The following is a 25,000-nucleotide window of genomic DNA, read 5'->3' on the forward strand; positions in this document are numbered from 1 at the left end:
TTAGGTCAGACTCACCCAAAATTCTGTCTCTTAACGTTAGCTGTGCCCTATAACTTAACTTAATCAAAGTGAAATCCATTCATATTCAAGTTCTGAAGATAATGCTGGGTCTGGAGATCTTCAAGTTCATCTCAGGATTCTGCCTACCATAAAAAATACAATGCAACATTTCTCTTTTCAATTCCCTAGGCCTAATTTTAGAGGGAAAGACTGTGAGAAAAAGCCCAAAAAGCATACAGTAGGATTTAATTAAATCTACTCTCCATTTGAAGTTACACAAGTAATAAAAGTTAATATAAAAAATATTTACTAACTGGTATTTTAAGCTACATTCAGAGTACTACAAATACATTCATAGGTTACAGGAGTCAGATTTCTTAATAAATTTAAAAGACAAAACAATTATTAACATATATATTGGGCCTTTATTATGTGCCAGGCACTATGTTATACAGCAGTGGTCCAGCTTCCTTGGGTTCATATTTTGGTCAACAGTAGAAATGCAGCCAAAAGTAAACACCAAATACAATGCAAACAAAAACAACATATGCACAATGAACGCTATTGAGAGTGGTAATACTTTATTAAAGAGGGCTAGGTAGCTCACGTGGGGTGACAGGAGGCCTTTGTGAGGCAGGGTTGCCTAGGGGTTAAAGGCACGACTCTGGACCTAGATATCCTGGAGTTTGCATCCTGGCTGTACTGAGTTCCAGCTGTGCGACCTAAGGCAAAGTACTTGGCATCTGTGTGCCTCAGTTGCCCTTACTGTAAAAATTAGAATCATAAGAGCACCTACCTCATAGAGTTGTTTTAGAGAATAAAATTAATCTCTGTAAAACATTTAAAATAGTGTTCCCAGCACGTGGTAAGTGCAGGTGTTGACTATCACTTATCCTAGGCAATGAGTGAGGGCTTGTCAGGCATTTTTTTTTTTTAAATCTCATAATAATCCGGTGAGGGAGGTATTATTATTGGCTGCATATTAATACTTGAGAAAATTTAAGTACAGGGAGGCTAAGTAACTTCTCCAAGGCTATGTGGGCTACTAAGACATAGGTCTGCTGGGATACTGTCCGAAACTGCAGCAAGAGATGGGAATCTGAGAAATTATAAATAGTTCTCTGTTCCTGGAGCGTTCTCTCCGAGTAACTGTAGGATTCCATGACATAATAATATGTCCGAACGTATTTTGAATGGTAGCTTGCCATAAGATATTGTTATTAATAAGCATACACCCATACCTACTGGTCACTTTATTACCTGATCATTTCTGACATTCAAAGAAAAAGAAAGGATCATTTTGGAGATGGACTTGGGTGAGTGCTTCTGTGACTTACGCACTGGACCCTGGGACTTCACCCTGTCCCTATAGTCTAGTTAGGTCGAGTCCACGTTGGTGGACTTGGGGCGAGTGGGGAGGCCCGGGGCCCTAACAACAGATCTCATTGGCCTTTCAAAGTAAGAGCATTGGACAATTAGTTGCGGAGGTTTCTAGAGGCCTGTCCCCTGTTGCTGATTGGATAAGAGGCGGTCAAACTCCCACCTCATTCTGGTTACTTTCTGGGAGGAGTCTGTTGCTTGGCAACCAATTTGCATCCTCCTGCTCAGCGTACACCAAGCCACACCCTGTGAAGAGTCGCGAAGAACTGGCTACCCCGGGCCGGCGGTAAGCCTAGGCCTCTTAGGTTCATTTCACGCAGCAACAACGCGGTTGTCCCAAGCGCTGGTCCTCATTTGCCTTGAGACTGGGCTGTGGGCTGGCCCTGGAGTGACGCACCACAGTCAGGAACGTGCCCAACTTTTCCCTCTGGAACACTTAGTTTGGATGAGTCAGAGGAGAATAGAAGGGCCCTGTTATGTGCCCAACTTCGAAGCCATTGATCTTGGGAGCACGCAGTGTTCTGCGACTCTAGAAAGCGAGGGACTTAGTTAACCAGGTGTGGAGGGTGACTCGTAACCTAACACACCTGCCGCAGAGTAAACCCTAGGAGGGTGGAGACGAGTGCCAGACCTTTGCTGCCTTATCACGTCCTGCAGAGCTTACTTCCTGCTGCAAAGAGATTTCGGAGAATTGAAAGAGAACAACTATGAGGTGAGTACGGGGACCTCCGAGCGATGGGTTTCACTGGGCAAAACTTTTAAAAAGCAGTTTGATCTGTGTTTATTCTGTAAGGCATAATTTAGTTAAACCAAATTTACCACTACAGTATTGTTTAACATCTATTTTATTGTAACAACCCACTTAATAATAATAATTACTTCGTAGTAATAATAACAATATTGGGCACATTGTGCTGAGTAATTTATATGGATTTCAGCCCTGAATATCAGGGTCGATCAGATGGTAAGTGACTGCAGGTGCAGGGCTGCTCTCGTTAACTGCAATACTATAAGCAGTGTTTTGTTTCACCTACCAGAAACCTGAGCCTCAGAAAGGTCCAGTAAATATTTGGCCTCAGGATTCTATCATTGGCTGTTCTGACTCCCAAACCCATTGCTCTTAAGTCTTCTGTTCTACTACTTCCTGTCCAGTGCACTTTTTGCCAACAGCTATTGAAACGGAAAAGCTGGTGTTCATCCCAGACCAGACCGGATAAGCAGAGACTGGGACTGAATCTTTTGGGGCGCTTCATTCAGATGGCTGGTGATCTGAAAAGACAGCGAGTTTGTACCCTAACAGACCATCTTACATTCTGTTTTCAACCTGTTTTCAACCGCCCCTTTTTATAAGGAGAAGAAAAGTGTAGGTAAGGGGTTTAGAATTCAGGGGAGAAACTAATCAGATAAAAGGGGCAGCATTCTTTCATCTGCGTCCTGGGTGGTGCACAGCTCACCCTGGAGCACAGCGGCTCAGATGCCTTCTTGATTGCCTGCAGTCCTCCTAGAGCACAAAGAGGGAACTGCTTGTGGCCTCCGGGACTCAGGGTGGGTCATCCCTTTGGTTCCTGGAACAACAGCTTTTACATGCATTGATTGCTAAGCTTATTAGCTACTACCTAAAATTTTCCAACAGTCAAGTCCCCCATCACTATCACAATACATAGATGCCCTTCCCTTATAATTTTAACCCAGAGGAAGGCTTTGCTTCAAGTGCCACCAATAAAGTTATCCATGTTGGTGGGTACCATAGGCTGATATATAACATACAGTATTGAAATTTTTTTTAAAGGAAGACATGGACGAAAAGGGAACACTTCAGAGAAAGAATAGAAAAGTATGTTTATAGTTGTGAGTACGCAAAACAGAGTTTATTCTTGTATTTTTATATATTAATTATTGTATTATTTTCCAGTCGAACAACTGTAAACCTACTTTTGCCCCACCCTGTACATTCCTGTCCCTCTATTGCAACAATATCTCACTTGTAGGGAAATTTATTTTTATATAAAGCATAATCTTGGAGTTGTGTTTTTCTTAATGAAAATGTTCTCACTTCATGCCTTCCATATAGCATCCATATGTTGGATTGGCTAAACAGTCCATTACGTTTGTTCCATACAATGGTTCTAGTAGTACTTAGTTGTCTTTAACTTCATTCAAACAATTTTGTTAGATTGTATTGTGACAGCTGTCATATCAGTGTGCGTTTTAAAAAAACTTATCAAAATTGGTGAATTTTTGTGCAGCCATTTTAATATTGAGGATGGAAGAAAATACACAACATTTTTGGTATATTATGCTTTATTATTTCAAGAAAGGTAAAAATGCAATTAAAATGCAAAAAAAGATTTGTTGCTGTGTATGGCGAAGGTGCTGTGACTGATCAGATGTGTCCAAAGTGGTTTGTGAAGTTTCTTGGTACTATTGACATTTTGGCAAAAAAATTATTTGCTGTGGGGCTGTCTTGTTCATTAGAGGATGTTTTTAGCATCACCCCTGGCCTCTACCCACTAGAAGCCAATAGCGGGAGATACCCGACATACTCAAACTACCCCAATCAATAAAGTTATTGGTGAAAATGAAAAATGTCTCTTATTTTATGGAAAAAACATAACAGACTTTTTGGCCAACCCAATAGTTTTAAAGAGCTCTGAAGAAATGCATGCTTTTCAATTATTTCCTTCTCTTCTAATTTGAATCACAAACTGGCTATTGACTTAAATAAGCCACATATCACAGTCTTGATCTTCTACTCCCACTTGGGATTTCCACACTTATGCTTTATTTTAAATTTACTGTTGTGTGTGCTTCCTGGAATTTACCTTAACAGCTGTGTAATAACACAAAATATAGTACTTCCCCAAATCAGCAAATGAATAATTCATCAGGAAAAGAAAAGATAGAGTTTTTGGAATTCATTGTAACCTGATAACTGATTTTCAAAGCTGCAGTGAATATTTAATCTTTTTACTGCTTTGAACTGTTTTTTTAATTAAAGGGTATTACTGCCTTTCCTGTAAGTGAAGATATGATGGAATGGGAGGCTGATATTGAAGGTCTACGGAATACAGTTTAGCATGGCGTGTGTGTTCAAAATCAGTCTACTTTTTAAAAAGCGTTTGTGCCATTTTAGCCCATGTTCTTTATATGCAAAATAAGGTTGCATTATATGAATATTCTAGAATTCTGAAAGTGTTTACATGTTATTTTTTCATTGTATGGCTTAATTTTTGCCATTTGTCAACACAGATGGAAATTTTAGGTTGGAGTTGTTCTTTATGCCAAACCTTAATGTTATTACATTAAGAAGCAGGCAAAATAAAGCATAATGGTTGAGAATAGCTCCTAACACTTTCCCATGAAATCAGAGACTAGCTATCAAAGTTCTTTTTGGCATCAAAACTTCACAATTAGGGAGTTCTGGCCAAGATGAGGAGTAGGTAGAAACACTTCACTTCCTCACACGACCAAAAGGATAACAACTAATTTAAAAACAATAAACAACCATAAGTGCCAGAAAATCAAACTGCATGGAACTCTGACAACTAAGGAGTTAAAGAAACATTCATCCAGACCGGTAGGAGGAGCAGAGATGGGAGACGGGTGGCTGAAGGGAGAGGACGCACAGCAAAGCTGCAGACCACACAGGCAAGGCAGGGCTGGCTGGATGGGAAACTAAAGATTCAAAGATAGCTGTAAAATACTGAGGGGGTTGCCATGGTGGGAGAAACTCCCAGTCTCACAGGAGGGTTCATTGGAAAGTACCCCTAGAGCAGAGCAAGCGAGCAGCATTGTTCCCTTTCTGACTCCTCCCCCACAGACAGCACCACAACACAGCAAAGAGGGTTGCCCCACCCTGGCGAATACCTAAGGTCGTGCTCCCTTACAACATAACAGGTGCTCCAGGACAAAGAAATATGGCCCAAATGAAAGAACAGATCAAAATTCCAGAGAAAGAACTAAGCAACAAGGAGATAGACAACCTATCTGATGCACAGTTCAAAACACTGGTAATCAGGATGCTCACAGAACTGACTGAGCTGGGTTGCAAAATGAAGGAAGAAATGAAGGCTACTCAAGGTGAAATAAAGAAAATATACAGGAAACCAACAGTGAAGGGAAGGAAACCAGGACTCAAATCAATGATTTGGAACAAAAGGAAGCAATAGACATCCAACCAGAACATAATAAAGAAACTAGAATTCAAAAAAATGAGGAGAGGCTTAGGAACCTGTGGGACAACTTTAAACACTGTAACATCTGAATCATAGGGCTGCCAGAAGGAGAAGAACAAGAGCAAGAAATTGAAAACTTATTTGAACAAATAATGAAGGAAAACTCCCCAATCTGGTGAAGGAAATAGACTTCCAGGAAGTGCAGGAAGCTCAGAGAGTCCCAAAGAAATTGGACAGAAGGAAGCACACAGCAAGGCAGATCATAATTAAGTTACCCAAGATAAAAGATAAAGAAAGAAACTTAAAAGCAGCAAGAGAAAAGGACAGAGTTACCTACAAAGGAGTTCTCATAAGGCTATCAGCTGATTTCTCCAATGAAACCTTACAGGCAAGAAGAGGCTGGAAAGAAGTATTCAAAGTCATGAAAGGCAAGGACCTACATCCAAGATTTCTCTATCCAGCAAAGCTATCATTTAGAATGGAAGGGCAGATAAAATGCTTCCCAGATAAGATCAAGATAAAGGAGTTTATCATCACCAAGCCCTTATTACCTGAAATGTTAAAGGGACTTACTAAGAAATAGAAGATCGAAAATATGAACAGTAAAATGACAACAAACTCACAATTATCAACAACCGAATCTAAAAAAAAACAAACACTAAGCAAACAACTAGAACAGGAAGAGAATCGGAGAAATGGAGATCACATGGAGGGTTATCAGTGGGGAGGAAGAGGGGAAGAATGCGGGGAAAGATACAGGGAATAAGAAGCATAATTGGTAGGCATAAAATAGATGGGGAGAGGTTAAGAATGGTATAGGGAACAGAGAAGCCAAAAAATTTATACATACAACCCATGGGCATGAACTAAGGTGAAGAGATGGATGCCAGAGGGTGGAGGGTACAGTGTGGATGGGTGATAAAGGGGAGAAAAAATTGGGCAACTGTAATAGCATAATCAATAAAATATGCTTAAAAATAAAAATTTTTAAAAATTTCACAATTATCTCTCATTTTTATTCTCCATGATTTTTCCCAAAATTGCCATAAATCAAATTTTCAAGAAGACTGGACCACTATAAAACTTAGTAATCATGCACTCTTTCAGTAGTGGATTAGTAAGCTAGATTTGTTGAGTGAGGTAGGGGGGGAAAACATGTAAAGTGGATAATTACAACGAAATATGTTATATGCTATTAGATTATGGACAGATTGCCAAGGAGGAAGTGAATAGTTAATTTTGCCTTGGAGAGTCAAGAATAGCTCTGTGAGGAAGTGACATTTGAGTTGAGTCCTACAGAATGCATAAGAGTTTGCCAGGTATAGAAGGAAGAGAAGGAAATTCAGGCAGAATAAACAGCATGGCAAAGAGAGGGTGCACCGAATTCTGGAACAGTGAGTTCAGATACACAGTGAATGGGGAAGGTGTGAGGGAACAGAGTTAGTGGATGAAAAACAGGCTGATAAAATAGGGTTAGATTGTGAGGAGTGTATTATACAAACGAGAGGGGTCTGTGAACCCTATGATCAATTTACTTAAGAATAAAACTCTAGGGACGTTGGGAGGCTAAACTGTAGGAAGAAACCTCAGTGTTAATCAGGTTACAGTTAACTAGTACCATGTGACAATTTAGTAAAAATGTTTTTTCTTATTGCATATTCCTATGTAAAGAATATTCTTGCAAGTGACGGTAAACTTTACATCAGAATATAATTTTGTCCCTCCAGTTGTGACATTTAGAACCATTCCTTTCCATCCAAACGCAAAGGACCAGTTGCGACTTTTATCATCAGGGGCCCTGTTATCCTTGTTCCGTATCAGTGTTTAATGATGTTTCGTCTTAACAACTTTGTTGTGATTATAAAGGTAAGCATGCTTATTGGGGAAAATAAAAAGTACCACTTGAATCCTAATTCAAGGAGATATTATTCTCAACATTTAATGAAATTTATTTCCTTTTTTTCCTTGAAATATGTGGTTCAAGAAAATAACTCAATCAAAGCTAGTTAATATTATGATTGTTCTTACTTCTAGGCAGTAATGCAAAATGACAACCAAGTGTTGTCATGGAAACACATCATGGGAAGCCAGTAGATGACAAAGTCATTTGTCTTTTTATTTTTCAAACAGACTTATAAATCAAATATGCCCCCATTACAGGACAGTAGAAAGGAAAATCACTGCTGGTTATAAAGGAAAACCCTGATCCTACTGTTTTTAGCCCTTCCTTCTGATCTTTTCTCCTATTTTCTGTTTAAAAACTTGCAGTTTCAGTCACGACAGGGCTAAGCCCAGTTCTGCTGCCTGACGAGTGATTTACCTCTCCTCGCACCTGGGTTTTAAACACACCACGCAGCCCCGCTCCTGTGATGTCTTCATGCTTTTCTTCACTCACAGCGCTTGGTTCAGTTCAGATTTAAAAGCAGTTGTGGAGTTCTAACCTCTAAAGTTACAAACCCAAGCAAATCTTGGCCCTTAAAAAGTGCTGAAGGCCAGTTTTCTCACTGGCAACCCATTTTCTCCTCTCCTCTTCCTCAGCCTGTCTGGCAAGCAACGCTCACATTATAAAGTCAGATCAAATACGTGCTCTTCTGGAATGCCTTTCTTGATTTCCTCTCCTAGGTAGAATTGATGGCTTTGTGTTTCGAGGGGCTTCCTTTGCTCCTTATTGAGCAGCACCCTAAGCAAATTGCTATCAGAACTCTGTAGTACTGTTTCCTTATTCAAGCTCCTCAAGGTCAGGGAACAGGTCTGATTCACCTTTGAACCCCTCCCCACCCCCGAGAGTGTTGACATTTAGTAGCATGAATGACGGAAGGAACCTGAATTTTCATATTGGTGCAATTATGGCATATATGTATAAATTATATAGCCTGTCTCTTTCCACTTAACATTTTATCTCAAGTAATTTATATATTGCTACAGCTAATATTGTAATGGCTATTTAATAGTTTTCTTCAAGGCCAATGTGGCCCAACAGAACTCCCTGCACTGACGGAAATGTCCACGGTCAGTGCTGTCCAGTATAGTCGCCACTGGTCACACGTGTCTACCGAGCACTTGAAATGTGGCTAGTGTCACTAAGTTTTTCATTTTATTTCCAGTCATTTAAATTTAAATTGTCACATGTGGCTAGAAATTACTGTAAAGGACAGTACAAGTAGAGGCCATAATTTTTCATCACTCCCCACTGACTAACAGATGAGATGCATTTATAATGATCACATTGTTATTCAAGGGAGTGATATTTGAAAGTGTTTAAAATATTTTAATATCTAAATAGAGTGACCATCTAAATTTTTATAATCTTAATAATCTTAATTTTTGAACACTTCTTTATATAATGCAAAGGTAAATATCAACACCCATCCACAGAATGAATTTCTGCGCTTTAATTAATTGGATGTTACAAAATATGCCTACTGGTGCAGTTGTTTTGCGATGCTTCAAATTTTTGTACTTATCCTCTGCAGAGCTTCCTATGTTATTTTGTACTATCAGATGGCTAATTTAAAAGTTGACCTTTTATTTTTTTACTAGTTTAGCAGGGCTTCTGATTTATACATTTTAATATATTTCTTATATTCCAGTTCTTAAAAATCATTAAATAGACTTAGTAGCATGTGTACACATTATACGCAAAGGTCTTAGGCACAATGTCAATGTGAGGACTATTGAATAAACTTTACCAGATGTTGCTCTCTGAGTAAAATTATCTTTCCAGCCAAACACTAAAAGCTTACTCTAGAAGATAAGTTTCATCTGCTTCCCACCCACTTTGAAAGGTATAGTGCAATCCACATTGAATCCTAATTTAAGCCATTATAATATTCTTGGAAACGTAGCTCAAATGTGTCTTACAAATAGGAAAACTCAAATATCAATAGCAAAAACATCTTGCTGCTTTTGAAATATCAGATGTCAGGTTATTGCTTTCATTAGTGAAAGACTGCCATCATTTCCACGACTGTTACATGCAACAATCCCCTTTGACCTGCATCTACACTTAGTATTCTGCTATTATTGTGGCTATATTTTACTACATAGTTTCCATGTTATGATATTCAAAATACTGAACTATCAAATAAATATTCGCAATTTGGGCTAATGTTAATTTTGAGCTGTCAGATAAACAAGATTATGGTCTAGAAAAACTGTTAAGTTTTGGTTACTGCTGGTCCCCTATTTTGTCCAGTTGCACGTATGTTATAGAGGCAGAATTTTGAAGATGTCGCCTTAGTCTCCTATCCCCTGATAATGCAATCAAACACTAATCCAGGTAGTGCTGTGAAAGGACTTTGCAGATGGGTTTTAGGTTACTAATCAACTGACCTTAACATTGGAAGGTTATCCTGAATTATGCAGATCGGCCCAAAGTAATCACATGAACCCTTAACAATAGAAGAGGAAGGCAGAAAAGTCACTCAGAGAAATACAGTGGAAGAAGGAGAAGGGATGTGGCAAGAGAGGCCTCTGAGTCACCCAAATAGTTTCTGTGGAGGAATATTCAAGCTTAACACAAAATTGGATGCAGATTCATTGCTCTACTTGCTCAGTCATTTTGAGTGTGACAGCCACACAGTACACATGCTCACTCAGTGGCATCCACCACCCCCACTGACTAGTACAGTGAAGTCATCATTATTCACGCATGTGCATTCCAGTCCACTCTTCTTGGCTTCATCAGGTTACACTGATGTCCTGCAAACCGTTCTTGTTATATTAACAATGATTGGACTTTTTCCAGGTAGACCTTGTCGTGTGCTTCTATAACCAGTGTTCATTTAGTAAAGTTTAATGGCTATTTTTCAGGGATGTTGTCAAAGAGCTACTTGCTCAATGTCCGGTGTTGGACAAGGGGATTTTTCAAGTACCTTCCAATCTGTGTCTTAGTTTGTTTATGAAACTTTGGGGAGGGAGAAGAAAGGTCTGGAAGGAGATGACATAAAACAATTATTTTGCCGCCCAGATTCTGAATATTGCTACTTATTTTCTAACTTGCTATGAACACATTTTATATTAAGCTCATAAATCTCCCTTTATTTTCAGGTCTGTCTTAGCAAATTTTTATTTCTATGTGGTTTTATGGTCAAATAATATTTATCTCCTGTTTATCACATTTGTTTTGATATTTTAAAATATAGGATTCATATGATTTAAAAAATCTGTGGTTGAAAGTGAGAGTATAAAAATACTAACAGTAGCCAAGCCTAAGGTACTAATTTTTCTCTTAACCAGGTATAGTCCTGTAGCTTTTGTTAAGTAAACAAAGGTTATGCTAATAAGTTTCAGATACTTATCTAAATAAACTACAATATAATAACTGACCTATTATAATAGAGCCATAATACAAGAATAGAGAAGAATTATAGAAATATTAGGAAGATTATAATATTAATTAACATTATATACTTTTAAAAACCTGATAATTCTGGCAAATACATCTCATTCTTCATATAGTTAGGAAGATGTTATAAGCATTTGATTCTTCTTCAATTCAAGCTCCCATATTCACTGTTTTTTTAATCCTCCTAACAATAGAACACCTTTAAAGAAAATTATTTCCACAATTGAAGCAGGTAATGTCTCGTAGGGTTTCAGGTATTGTTTTATTTTCTTTCTAGAGGGGGTACTTCTTCTTGTGGTTACTATGCAATACCCCTTGCACTGGGGCAAATACTTTCTGGATGTCAGAGAAGAAAGAAATTTAGTCCCATAGAAATTTAGTTGAAGAACAGGAGCGTTAGTGCCACCATCCAGCCCCATTTTGTTGCTGGTGATTACAGTATTGTTGCAGCTGTCCGGTCATTTACAGATCTCAGGAGATAAGGAGAACCTGCGTCTGGCAGGATTGTGGGTGTGGTTTTATTTGCGGGAATTACAGATCTCTTTTTGCCTTTGTAATTTGTTGCACCAGATAGTCAGCATTTTAGCAAAGCCTCTAAATTGTTTGTTTTAACTAAAAATGTTAAGTATTTCTTTTCTATCAAAGAAATATACACGTTCATAGCTTTAAAGGACAAATAATAAAAATGAGTTTTTAATAAAATATAGCCGACCTCGGCAGCCCGCACCTTTCATTGCCAAGTACCTCCCCCATCCCCACAAGGTACGAATAGCTTTCAGCACGTTTAGCTGTTTCTTCCAGAATTTACCACTACATTTCTAAGTTTATTCTATGCTAATATTCCTGGGGTTTTCAGTTTTAGGTATTACTTATGGGTGTCTCCTGAAATGTAAAGATGCAGCGCTTATACTGCCATTTCCACCTACGTTGTCTGTCCCCTATTCTCCTAATATAATTTGGCTACATTAATATGACTTAGTAAATATTTGTCACGGAGGAGCCATGAAATATTGTTTTTCTTTTCTTGCACAAATGGCTCAGTTTTTCACTCCCTTGTTTGTTTTCACCTGTTCTTCCCCTAAACACCTCCCAGACATTCCGTCAGGTGCATTTCCCTCGGAGAGTTCCTTCCTGCGACCTCCTCCTCCTCCCGTTCTGACCTGGCGGCGCTCTCACAGGCATCCATCCTGCAGTGGCCCCTTTGCCGGCCCTTTGCACGGAGCTCCTGCTTGATCCCTTGTGTTCCTCGTGCAGGGTTTGCCCCTTCGTCGTGTTGGAGCACATCTAGGAGCTCCCTTGTCATGAGAGCTAAATCTCTTCTGATTTTGCATGCCTTAAAACTGTGTTCATTTCAGCCTCATATATCACAGCTTAGTAAAATTTTAATTTGGAAATAATTTTCTTTGGAATTGAGAAGACCCTGTTGCCTTCTTGTTTCTAGTGTCGCTCTTGAGAAGCCTGGTTTCGTTCAGATGCCCAGTTCTTCACATGTGACGTGTTTTCTTTCTGGAAGCTTTTGAAGTCTTCTCTTTATTTCCTGTGATCTGAAATTCTTAACAATGTTTCTTAGTGTAGTTTTTTCTTGGGGGGTCCCCCTCCTTGTTCATATGTAGGGCATTTGATAGGCTGTTTAAATCTCATTTTAAAAACTTTAATCCTTTAGTTCTGGAAACTTTTCTGATGTAATTCCTTTTATAATTTATTTCTCCCTTTATTTTCTTTTCTTTCTCTTAAATATCCAGATATTTGGATGTGGGATCTACTGAGCTGATCCTCTAATTTTAAAAAAAATCTATTTTCTCCTCTATTATCCATCTCTTTGTGAATGGTGGACGTAAGATGCATGGAAAGCAATTGGAAGTATGTAAGTACTGACTGGACTTGTTGGTTTTGTTTCATGTCGGTTTTCAATGGAGGATGATACCATTAGTTGTCATTAGTAGGCTTGACTATTGCCCCTGAGATAAATCCTCCATTTTGTTCCTGGAGGGAGATGCTAGTTGCTCACACTCTGAGAGCTGGATGGGGGAGAGAGTAGGCATCTTACACATTCAATATGATTTTTTCACTGCTTGCAGTCCCTCACTATATTCTTGTTCTGCTTTGTGCCTAGTCTCCTCCAGTCTCGAGTCTCTCTGGCTCAGTTTTCCCAGAAATTAAACACCCTTCCTCCTACCTGGGCAGTGGCGATCATCTGGTTGCATGGGAGGAGGGTATACATCTTGGGTAACTGTGCTGCCTCTCACACCTTTCACAGGGACCAGGTACCTGCAATTTCTGAATCGCTTCTCAAGTTCTCAAGTGTAAATCTGCTTGCTCTTCCTTGACCTTTCCTCTTCGTGTAGTCGGGTTTCAGGTTTCTAAGGCCTGCTAAGGCAGTTACCTCTGACATCTGCTTCCCGTCTTGAAAATTTTCTTGCCGTCTTTCTTTTGCTCTCCTTGAGGTTTTATACCTTATTTTTATTTCTCTATTACCATTTTATTGAGACTTCAGAAAGAGTACACATTAAAGCCATGTATTTAATCTTCCAACTAAACTGTATCTTTTCTTCCTCTCTCTCTCTCTCTCTCTCTTTTTTTTTTTTTTACAATGAAAGATGATAGCTCTGAGTTATCGAAAGACTCAGATAAATTTATCAGGTAAGTTTTTCTTGATACAATTCTATGTCAATTTATTTATTAAAAGGACTATTAAACTATTTCCAGGGGTGTCAAACTCATTTTCACCAGGGGCCACATCAGCCTCCTGGTTGCCTTCAAAGGGCTGAATGTAATTTAGGACTGTATACATGTAACTGCTCCTTAACTAGGGGCAAGGAGCTCGGTGCTGCTGCCAGATAGAAACAAGGTGCTGGGCCGGATAATACAAGGTGGAGGGCTGGATTTGGCCCACGGGCCTTGTGTTTGCCACCTGTGATTTTACACTGTCTCTCATAATTGAATTTTTTTAACTCAGAAAAGGAAGTAGACATCTTTCACAACACATGTTTAAAATGTCTTCAGGATGAATGTGGAAAATTGTTCAATTCTTTCTAGACTATTGAATTAATATTGAATGTTACTATATGAACTTGCCTATTCTTTTAATTTTTATATGTTATTGTTGAAGAGAGAAAGCATGTTGTGAACATAATGAGCACAAACCATTATAGAGAGCAAAAATCTAAGCAATTCAGAAGATAGATATTAGAGGAAGGTGGGGAGAGTTAGGGCCGAAGCCACTGTTGGGAGACACCCTGACAATATTGCATCAGTTCAGCCTTGAACACATGAACAAGGTCAGTATTCTCCTCATCAGTTTCCTGAGCATTTCCTTTAGCCTTAATTTGACAGCCAATCAGATGTAAAAAACCATCCATTAACTGGTGTTGAAATAATGTGTACTTCAGCTGAGGTTTCCTTGACTGGACCTGAAGATGAGTAAAATTAAGTAACCCAAGTGGCGTCTGTTTGTAAAAGTGTTGGAAAAATTGCAGGAAGATAAGCATGATCTAGTGAGTTGGACACTAGTTTGGGATTCAGTAGAGAACATTGCTGCCCTTAAACTTGTCCATGTAGAGAGAAGCAAGTGACCATCCTGGCACAGAATGGACCCGTGATAAACTGGTGTTGAATGCATGAACATCCCTGTAAAATATGAACGTCTCTAGAATATCACAAAGTTCTTTGTATTTGGGGTATAATTATTTGTAGTACATAAAGGTACAGTGCCAGCATTTACTAACAAGGCAATAAGAGCAGAACATAAAGACTTCTCTGGTCCCAGCTTCCGAAGGTCCTCTGAACCAAACTAAGGATAAATGAAGCCAGAATCAGGCCTGATTTGTGGTGTTCGCCTAGTGCTCGCCTGAAATCTCTAGAGAAATCTCCGGAACACGATGCAATATGATCTGGATTTCAATGATGCCTAAACTCCCAGTACATATCAGGCTACAGTTTGTTATGTAGCTGTGAATTCTGATATTTTCTCTGGTATATATGGGATAAGGCTCAATTCTGTCTAGCCTTTAGTTTTTACAATAGAGTGTTCACAGTGAGGTCTTGGAGAAATTATTCCAAGAGAGAAGCTGTCTTTGTATTGTCAGACTAGCCCGCAGGCTAGAATTTTATTGTGAGCTGGGAGAAGTGACCTGGCTCTAGAAATGGTTCCAGAGGCATAGCCAGGTGATTGAAACCCTGTTTTTGAAGGGCATAACAAAACGTAGGTGAAGTCCAGTCAACTGGGTAGAAAGAGTGTGGTCAGGGGAATCCAGCTGATGTTCAGTAACTGAAGGTGATTTAAGCTTGTGCTGGTCATCTGGGAGGTTTACCCATGGGCTGTAGGATATCATTTGATAAAATAAGGGGCAGCCTCTTGGAGAGCAGCTATTTTTTCACTTATTTAAAATGCATTCACTGAGCGTATGCTCTGTGCCAGGTGCTGTGGTACAGCGTTGGGATTGCACAACTGAGTAATATATGATCTCTGACCTCACAAGATTTATAAGCTAAAACTGGAAACTCTCCTCTGAAGAGGAGACAGTTCTGATGACAAGAGTACAAAATTTGGGGCCTGGGAGAATGATCTAAATGTAACTTTAATCAAAAGCGATTCAAGCCCTGGCCATGTAACTCAGTTGGTCGGAGCATCATCCCAACATGCCAAGGTTGTGGGTTCCAACCCTGGTCAGGGCAAATACAGGAATCAATCAATGAATACTTAAAAAATTGGAAAAACAAATCTCTTTCTCTCTACCTCTCCCCTCCTCCCTTTCCTTTCTCCTCTGCATCTCCCCCTCCCTCCTCCTCCCAGACCCTAAATTGCATATGAGCAGGGTGTTAGTGGGCCAGAAAGGAAGCCGCCATAGCTGAAACACAGCAAGGGGAAAAGAAGAGAGGGGTAGGCAGTGAGGAAAGAGAAATCAGCAGGGCCCTGTCATTTAGGCCTTTGTAAAGTAGGGAAGGAATTTCAATTTGATTAGATTAACTGTGCGAATTGGGCACAGTTGGGCAGCTTCAAAGAAGGGAACGATGCAATGAGATTTACATGTTAAAAGGACTGTTTTAACTGCTGTGCGGGGGAACAGATTGTGAAGAATCTAAGGTGGAAGCAAGGAGAATTATTAGGTTATTTAAGTAAACCAGGGGAGAGATGATGGTGGTTTGGGCTAGGGTTGAGGGCATAGATGTAGAGAGGGAGCAAAGTGGATGAATTTCAGGCTTGGTTTGATGAGATGGAGGGTATCAGAGAAAAATGGAACCAAGAATTATTATTAGGTTTTGGGTTGAGCTAGACGGGTATCGCTGTCATTGACTAAGATGGGGGGATCGGGAGAGCGTGCCACTGCATGAAACCAACTCTCCCAGTGTTGGCGGGGCACCCCTGTATCTCTGTAGACATTGCATCATTTGACAAGCCCAAAGCCAGTCTGAGAAACAATTTAGCCGTTCCTTATAACATGGCACATTCACCTACCCAGTGATCCAGTGATTTCACTCCTAATATTTACCTAAGAGCAATTAAAATACATATTACAAAAAGACTTGCACACAAATGTTCATAGGAGCTTTATTTGTAATATCCCAAACTGGAAAAAGCTAAAATGTCCATCAACAGTTGACTATATAAATAAATTGCGTTATATTCATAAACGGAATACTATTGGCAATAAAAATGAATGACTGTTGATAAATGCAACAACATGGAACAGTAAAGCAGACGTTATATTGAGTATACAAAAGAATCCAGAGTAATCAAGGGAGTGCATAACATAAGATTCAATTTATATGTAGTTTTAAGGCAGGCAAAACAAATCTATAGTGATGGAAATAAGATCAGTGATTGCACAAAGTGTCAAGGGCGATTGGCTGCGAAGGGGAGTAGGCAACTTTCTGGACTAATGAAAATATTCTGTATCTCGTTTGGGCTTGTGGTTGTACAGATGTAGTCTCTTGTCGAAAGTCATTCATCCGTACGCTCAAAATCTGCATTTTACTGAATGCAAATTATGCTTTAAGTTAATTTTTAAAAAACAGTCAACTATCTTTACAACTCTTTTATAAATCTAAACTTATTACAAAATAAAACAAATTTTTAAAAAGGTATTAAAACTTTTTTCAGAGAATAGAGGAAATGGGTATACTTCCAAACTTCCAAACTCTGATTCTGAAATATGAAATTATTACAAGCAAAAATGTATTAGACCAATATCCCTTGTAAACACAGATACATAAATCTAACTAAAATCTTAAGGAATTGAATCCACTGATACATAAAAAGTCATAATACATCATGACAAAGTGGGCTTGATTTCAGGAAAGCCAGGTTGGTTAAATTTGAAAATTCAATGTCACTCACCATGTTAAGGAAAAAAATCCAAAATGATCTCAATAAACCCAGAAAATATATCTGCTAAAATTTAACACCCATTCATGATAACAAATTATCAGCAAAGTAGGAATGGAAGAGTATTCCTTTATTCCAATAAAGGGAATCTACAAAAATCCAACAGCCAACCTCATACTTAATGTGAAATGTTGAACGCTTTTTCTCCTGAGTTTAGGAACAAGACAAGTATGCCCATCATCACCTCTTCTACTTAACACTATACTGGCCAGTGCAATGAAGCAAGGAAAAGAAATAAGTTACAAAGTTTGGAAAGAAGAAAGTAAATTATCTTCATTCATAAAAAGCAGGATTAGTTACATAGGGAAATCCAAATGAATATACAAAGCTTGAAAATTAATAAATAAATTCAACAACAGCCCTGGATACAAGATGAACACTAACAAATCAACTAAGTTTTTATATCCTAGCCATCAATACATAGAAAGTGAAAATTTAAAAATACCATTGCAAAACAAAATTTAATAAAGATGACTAAGACAACTGTAATGAAAACTGCAAAACAAATCTGGGGGAAATTTTTAAGGACCTAAAGAAATAGAGATATACAGTGTTTGTGACTGGGAATGAGTCAACATTATTATAATGCCAATTCTTCCCAAATTAATTAATAGATTCAATTCAATCTCAAAAGTTCTTTTCTGGAAATTAACAAGGTGGTTCTAAAATGTATTTAGAAGTACAAAAGATTTAGAATAGCAAGGCAGCCTTGACGAACAAAGAGATTGACCCTCCTACGTATCAAGATGTACTAGAATGTTAGAATAAATTTTGCTCTGACTGGATCTTTTCAGGTTCCTATTCCTAAACTAGTCACCATTGTCAGACAGCCCTAAATTCTTCAGGCCCTGACTTGGAGCCAGGTATGAGGTCAATTCCATCAGACCGAATGGCACATACGGGAGAAGAAGAAACTAATTATTGGTGGGTGGAGGGGAGACCACAATGTCCACTGCGACAATTTTCACATACATGATAATTTCATTGGACCGGAACCTTGATAAGGAAGAGTTTGAGAGCACAAAGAGCAAAGGAGTCTCTAGCTAGAACTGCTGGCACAGGCACAGAAAGGTAATATTGCGGCATACGCAGGGTCACCGGGAAGTCCCGTGTGGTGACGCCTCTGGAAGTGTGGGTGGATGGTGGAAGTGAAGGTTGGAAATGGCTTGATGATGGAGAGCCTGGAGTTATATTTGAGTGTTTAGATTCCATCCTATAGAATTAGATAACCAAATGTGGTTTTTAACCATGAGGCATGGTAACCTGGAGCAGGGAGATACTGAACTAGAAAAACAGTTAGGAAGCTGTTTAGAGTTTGCAGGAGAGAAATGATGAGGTGCTTATCTGAGTCAGTTCAGGAGAGCAGCTGACACTGAGGGCTGAGGGGCGCTAAACCCCCTGCATGGCTCTTACTGTGGATGACTTCATCAAATGCTCACAAGAAACACTGGAGACATTCTCTCTCTCAATTTTACAGTTGAGGAAATAGGAGCGGGGGGTTAGGGAGTTTGCCCCAAGTCACACAGCTAATAAGTCACCATTCCAGAGTGTTTTCAGTCAGGCCAGGTGACTCCACAGCCTGTGCTCCTGGCACTACAGGACTGGATATCCAGACACATGGAGGATTTATTTAATCATTGGACTTTGTTATGGCTGAGATGTTGCTTCCGTGAAATATCACTACCACAGTTCTCTTCTCCTCTTAATTATCCTTTCGTTTTCTTCGCTGGCTCCTCTTAACTATGAATCCGTTTCTGCTCTTTCTTTTCTAAACACTTAATTACTCTTTTGGAGTTTGTTTTCCCTAATGGCGTCATCTATCAACCTTTATGTTGATTTGACCCAAATCTCTTATTTCCAGTCTCAATTTCTCAATCACACTCCTAAAGGTCATCACCCAAAACCTGTGTTTAAAATTAAACTCATATTTTACTTCAGTTTCTCTAGACACTTTCTATTAATAGCAAAACTAACCAGTCTTCTGGGCTTTAGGAGAATATATGACCCTCAAATTCCTTCACCTTTCACACCCTACCAGGCAACCGGTCCAGTCAATTCTTTACCATTGATTCATCTTCTCCCTTTCGTAATCTTTGCTCCCACCCTTGTATTAGCTCTCCATTTCTCTTGCCTGAATTATCACATTTGTGTCTTAACTTGTCCTCCAGCGTTTAATTCCCCATATAATCCACCCTGCATACTAAGGCCAGAAAAACCTCTTACGCGCTGATTTCATCATTTGCTTGCCTTGTTCGAGCACTTCTGGTTGCTCTCCATCGCCTAATGCATCAAGATTACCGAATCAGCTCTGATCCACTCTCTGCTTAAATGAAAGACCCCGCGTTGCCCATTTTCACTTCTTTTATCAAATCCCAAGGCCTCTGGAATTGGAATTCTCCACTCTAGTCAATTATCGTGTTCCTATCATCTCTTTCCCCAACATCTTCTGTATGTACATATGTACGCACGATGCTTCTCCCCGTATGAGCTATTTACTGCTCACCATGGTCCCCTGGCCTAAAATGCCTCTCTCCGTGGTTTCAGGTCCATATTCCAAGTGACACTTTCCCTAATGTCTCCAAAACAAAGTTGTATCTCCCTATTCCAACATTTTCTGCTTACAGCCATGGTCCTTATAGTCTCCAAATGTCTGTGTTAAGTGGTGTAACACTTGATGATGTTAATATGTAAAGCTATTCTATTTACTAGTTCAGGTATACATCTTATTTTCCCATCAAAATAATGAGCTCTGGTATTCAGTTTAAAAATAATGTCTTCTACTTTTTTCATATTCAGTATGCCAATGATCATGCTCAATAAAGTCCTGTTACTGGTTGAAACTATAAACACATGTATTTCTTATACTGCGTATATGCCTGTAAACTTAGCAGTTTATCTGAAGAGTAGTAAAATAGTTACTGTTCTCTTATTTTAAGGGGCTGTTTCCTTTCCAGAATTGAAAATGCAAATATTCCCAAATGTTTAAGACGTTCTGCTTTGTATATTCAAACTATACTAAAGTTATACCTTTTAGGGTAATATTTTTAATTATTCTGGAGAAAGAAAAGAAAGCCCCTGAAGGCTAACAGTTTGAGATTGAACAGGACACTGTTGGGAAGGGAGAGGGTCAGGGGTCATCGTCAAACAGACAAAAAACAATGGAGACGATTGTGCCTGAAGATTGTGTATTTTTTTTCACGAGACAGTGTGTTGACAGTTTCCTTCCTCTTGGGTCATTGTTGTCTGCTAAATGAGCTGTGACAGCAAATTGATCACAAGCTTTTTCATGCAGGAAATATAATGCAGCCTTTCATTTTGTTACCTCCATTGCCAAATGCCGAAACATTTCTTTGGGAAATTAATGTTAGTTTAGTATATCATTTAGTAGTGGAAAGCACCGCATGTAGCTCTGGAAGCAATAATAGTAGTGATTAATTTATCTTCACCAAGTTTCAGATTTCTACTTACGTGTGATTGCGAAAGCAATAACATTTTAAAATGGTAGTCTTGAAATTAGGTGTCTGTGATTATCATTTAAATAGACGAATGCATTAACACATTTAGATATTGCCCCATTCATTTCAAAATTTAGTCAAATATTTACTTTAAGCCACCTATAAAAATTAATGCTAGTAGACATATTCTAACAGAAAAGTTGCTTCTTCCTCTGAAGAGCTAGGAACTTAAAACGGAGCATAGACATAAGGTCTTTTACATTTGATGTTTAAACATCTAAGCCAGTCAATTGGTGATTTCCCATGTCTGAAAAATAGCCCAAAGTAATGTTTTGTTTGTAGAATGTTGAAAACCTCTGCGCTGGAAAAGTTTGTAGAAAAATAAATTGGAAAGGCAGTTATTTAAGAGAGTATTTCACAATTCCTGTTTAATACTTTATAACAACCTTTGCTTTCCCATTAGGACATAGTAGTATTAGCACAGGGAAGGAAAAATGCAGATAGGAATCATAGAAAAGAGTTGTTTCCTCTTTAAAAAATGGCCAGATTCAGTGTCAAAATTAAACTAATCTCAGGTCTAATGTTTCCTTTCTCCTCATAATAAAAATAGAGGTGATTTTACCAAAATTTGGCATAGAGCCTTGACCATAGTGTGGCTCAGTTGGGTGGATGTCATCCTGCAAAGTGAAAGGTCATGGGTTTGATTCCTGGTCAGGGCACATGCCTAGGTTGTGAGTTCAGTCCCAATGTGGGTGCATGAGAGAGGCAACCGATTGATGTTTCTCTCTCACATTGATATTTTTCCCTATCTTTCTCCCTTCCTCCTGCTCTCTCTAAACATAAATAAATAATTTTTAAAAATTTGGCATAGAAATTTAAGAAAATTATTTATTGTAGACAGAAAATGTACAGGTGTGATCCTTTCCTTGAAGTTCTTTTTTAGTTAGCTATGAAAGGCAAATAACCTGATCCTATATTTTTCTTTTTATAATATACATGTGGGTGCACATTTACATCTATTATTGGAAAGTGACTTGGACAGGTTTTCTTTTTTGTGATTTCTGTATATTAGTGGAGGAATTAGTATGTTAGATTTGTTAACTACAGATCAGTTTAATGTCTTGTGACAAAATATTGTTGTCTGAAACAGTTCACTCTGATAAAATAATTTTGATAAACTTGCAAACTATTTATTGTCTGATTTTAATTTATATTTTCAGATCAATTAAAATTTCATTTGATGATTATTACAAGACATGGCCTGAAATAGCTACATCAAAAGCTGTGGAGTGTTACAGAACTCCATGTAAGGTGATCTTATCCTGTGTCCTTTTGGCAAATGTTAATCTCTTAATTACTCTCAGTTTGTCTTGCTTTTAAAGACTCATTGACATATATTTGCAATTGGAAGGTGATAAACTATCTCTGTTTGCTCTATATACTAATCATTAACTTAATTTAGTTCCTCTTTGGTATAGTGCCTTGGACTGAAGTCTGATTAAAATCTAGGAAAAAATACAGGCAATCGGAGGAATAAATGAGGAAGTTCTCAATCTTATGAGGTTTACTTCACTGCCTTCTCCCCGGAAAGAAGCTTTCATAACAGGAGGAAACTTTTTGATTCTAAACACTATTATCCTCAAAGTCAGAGAAAGTAGTTAGTAGAAAGACAGGAAAAAAAAAAAACACCACCACCAAACCATATGAAACCTGGGGCTTCCAGTTACATCAACCTAAGGCAAAGTCTGTTGCCATCATGCATTAGGAATTAGAAAGACAGAAACAGGAGAGCTGGAAACTTCCTAGTTTCATTTAATCAAATCTTTAGAGTACTATTTCATTATCTGGATCACAGTCGGTTATCCATTCTACACACATTTACTGGGAGGTGATTTTGCAGGTCATCTGTTCTGCTGAATGGTGCATTCTGAAGTTACAGTGATTCCCAGTTCCCAGATTCAGTGATGATTTTTTACTCTTTATCTCATACTCTCATCAGCTATGCTGTCCTTGTGTTAGATGATACCATATACATTCACAGTTTTCCTCCTACCTTATTTAGTCCTCCTCTGCCTCTTCCCTTAGAAAAAACTTCATTTCAGTCTATTCTACCAAAAGACCTCATCCACCGCCTTGGTTTTCATTAGCCTACCTTCCACTAAGTCCTAAAGCCTCCTCACTAGCCAGGCCCTCTCATGAATTCGACATGCATATTTAAATCTGTGCATTTATTTTGTACATCTCACCTATCTGTGTTCAGGCCTCTCATACTTAAGAGGTCCCAAAGTGAATCCATTACCTTGCCCTAAAACTTATCCTTTATTACCCGTCTTGGTTAGTGTAGATCACTATTATTGCATTTACTTGCCTGAACCAGAATCACAGATGTTTCCTAGACCTCTTTGTTTCCCTCATTAAGCCTCATTAATTTTACCTCCTGCATCATGAATGTTTTCCCTCCACCTCACCCTATCCCACACCACTGCCTTAATTTGTGGTCTCATCAAATTTCTTCTCATCATTGTGATGGTGGTGTAACTGGTCTCAATAAAACAAAATATCACTTCCTTTTTTAAGGCAAAAAGTACTACTAAGCTTAACAAATATTAAAAACTGAAGTTAGATCAATAACTTCTAAGAAAGTACATGTTCTTTGGGGATGTTGGTTATTTATTTTGTGAGTAAATATTACCTTCCTCACTCACTCATGGATTAGTGGGTAAGAAAATAACTTAAGGTATTTTAAGAAACACAGTCTTTAGTAACTCTATCAACATAAAGAATTTTATTTTATGTTTTTACATATATTTTATTGATTATGCTGTTACAGTTGTCCCATTTGTTTCTCCCCTTTATTCCCCTCCTCCCTGTACCCCCTCCCAGCATCATTCCCTCACCTTAGTTCATGTCCATGGTCATACATATAAGTTCTTTGGCTTCTCCATTTCCTATACTATTCTTAACCTCCCCCTGTCTATTTTGTAACTACCATTTATGCTTCTTATTCCCTGTACCTTTTCCCCCATTCTCCCTCTTCCCCCTCCCCACTGATAACCCTCCATGTGATCTCCATTTCTCCGATTCTCTTCCTGTTCTAGTTGTTTGCTTAGTTCATTTCTGTTTTTGTTTTTGTTTTTTTAGATTCGGTTGTTGATAGTTGTGAGTTTGTTGTCATTTTACTGTTCATATTTTTGATCTTCTTTTTCTTAGATAAATCCCTTTAACATTTCATATAATAAGGGCTTGGTGATGATGAACTCCTTTCTCTTGATCTTATTTGGGAAGCACTTTATCTGCCCTTCCATTCTAAATGATAGCTTTCCTGGATAGAGAAGTCTTGGATGTAGGTCCTTGCCTTTCATGACTTTGAATACTTCTTTCCAGCCCCTTCTTGCCTGCAAGGTTTCTTTTGAGAAATCAGCTGTAGTCTTATGGGAACTCCTTTGTAGGTAACTCTCTCCTTTTCTCTTGCTGCTTTTAAGATTCTCTCCTTCTCTTTAATCTTGGATAATGTAATCATGATGTGACTTGGTGTGTGCTTCATTGGGTCCAACTTCTTTGGGACTCTCTGAACTTCCTAGACTTCCTAGAAGTCTATTTCCTTTGGCAGATTGGGGAAGTTCTCCTTCATTATTTGTTCAAATAAGTTCTCAATTTCTTGCTCTTCCTCTTCTTCTTCTGGCACCCCTATGATTCAGATGTTGGAATGTTTAACATTGTCCTGGAGGTTCCTAAGCCTCTTCTTTTTTTTGAATTCTTGTTTCTTCATTCTGTTCCAGTTGAATGTTTATTTCTTGCTCCTGCTCCATATGTTTGATTTGAGACCTGGTTTCCTTCCCTTCACTGTTGGTTCCCTGTACATTTTCCTTTATTTCACTTTGTATAGCCTTCACTTTTTCCTCTATTTTGCAACCATACTCAATCATTTCTGTGATCATCCTGATTACCAGTGTTTTGAACTCTGCATCTGATAGATTGGCTCTCTCTTCGTTGTTTAGTTGTATTGTTTTTGGAGCTTTGATTTGTTCTTTCATTTGGGCCATATTTCTTTGTCTTGGCATACCTGTTACATAGTAAGGAATGGAGCCTTAGGTATTAGCCAGGGCAGGGCAACCCACTTTGCTGCATTGTGATGCTGTATATGTGGGAGGGGGTCTGAGAGGGAACAATGCCACTTGCTTAGCTCTCAGCTGGCTTTCAGTCACTTCCTCTGCTACCCACATGCAAATTGGGCCCTTCTGGTTCTGATTCCTGAGTA

The 25,000-nt window shown here is 38.6% G+C and overlaps 1 protein-coding gene across 1 annotated transcript in view; it reads left to right on the top strand.

Moving 5' to 3' along the window:
- Window positions 1–1,981: 1,981 nt before the first annotated feature.
- The window catches only part of UBE2U (ubiquitin conjugating enzyme E2 U), a gene marked incomplete at its 5' end in the record, with an annotated part of 49,466 nt that continues 26,447 nt past the window's right edge, over window positions 1,982–25,000 (top strand). Inside the window, 5 exon segments of the mRNA XM_024565333.3 lie at window positions 1,982–2,092; window positions 4,379–4,464; window positions 7,227–7,369; window positions 13,500–13,542; window positions 21,963–22,048. Coding sequence (XP_024421101.3) covers window positions 1,982–2,092; window positions 4,379–4,464; window positions 7,227–7,369; window positions 13,500–13,542; window positions 21,963–22,048 — 469 coding nt within the window.

Source organism: Desmodus rotundus, chromosome 3 (genome assembly GCF_022682495.2).
Source record: "Desmodus rotundus isolate HL8 chromosome 3, HLdesRot8A.1, whole genome shotgun sequence".
Lineage (NCBI taxonomy): Eukaryota > Metazoa > Chordata > Mammalia > Chiroptera > Phyllostomidae > Desmodus > Desmodus rotundus.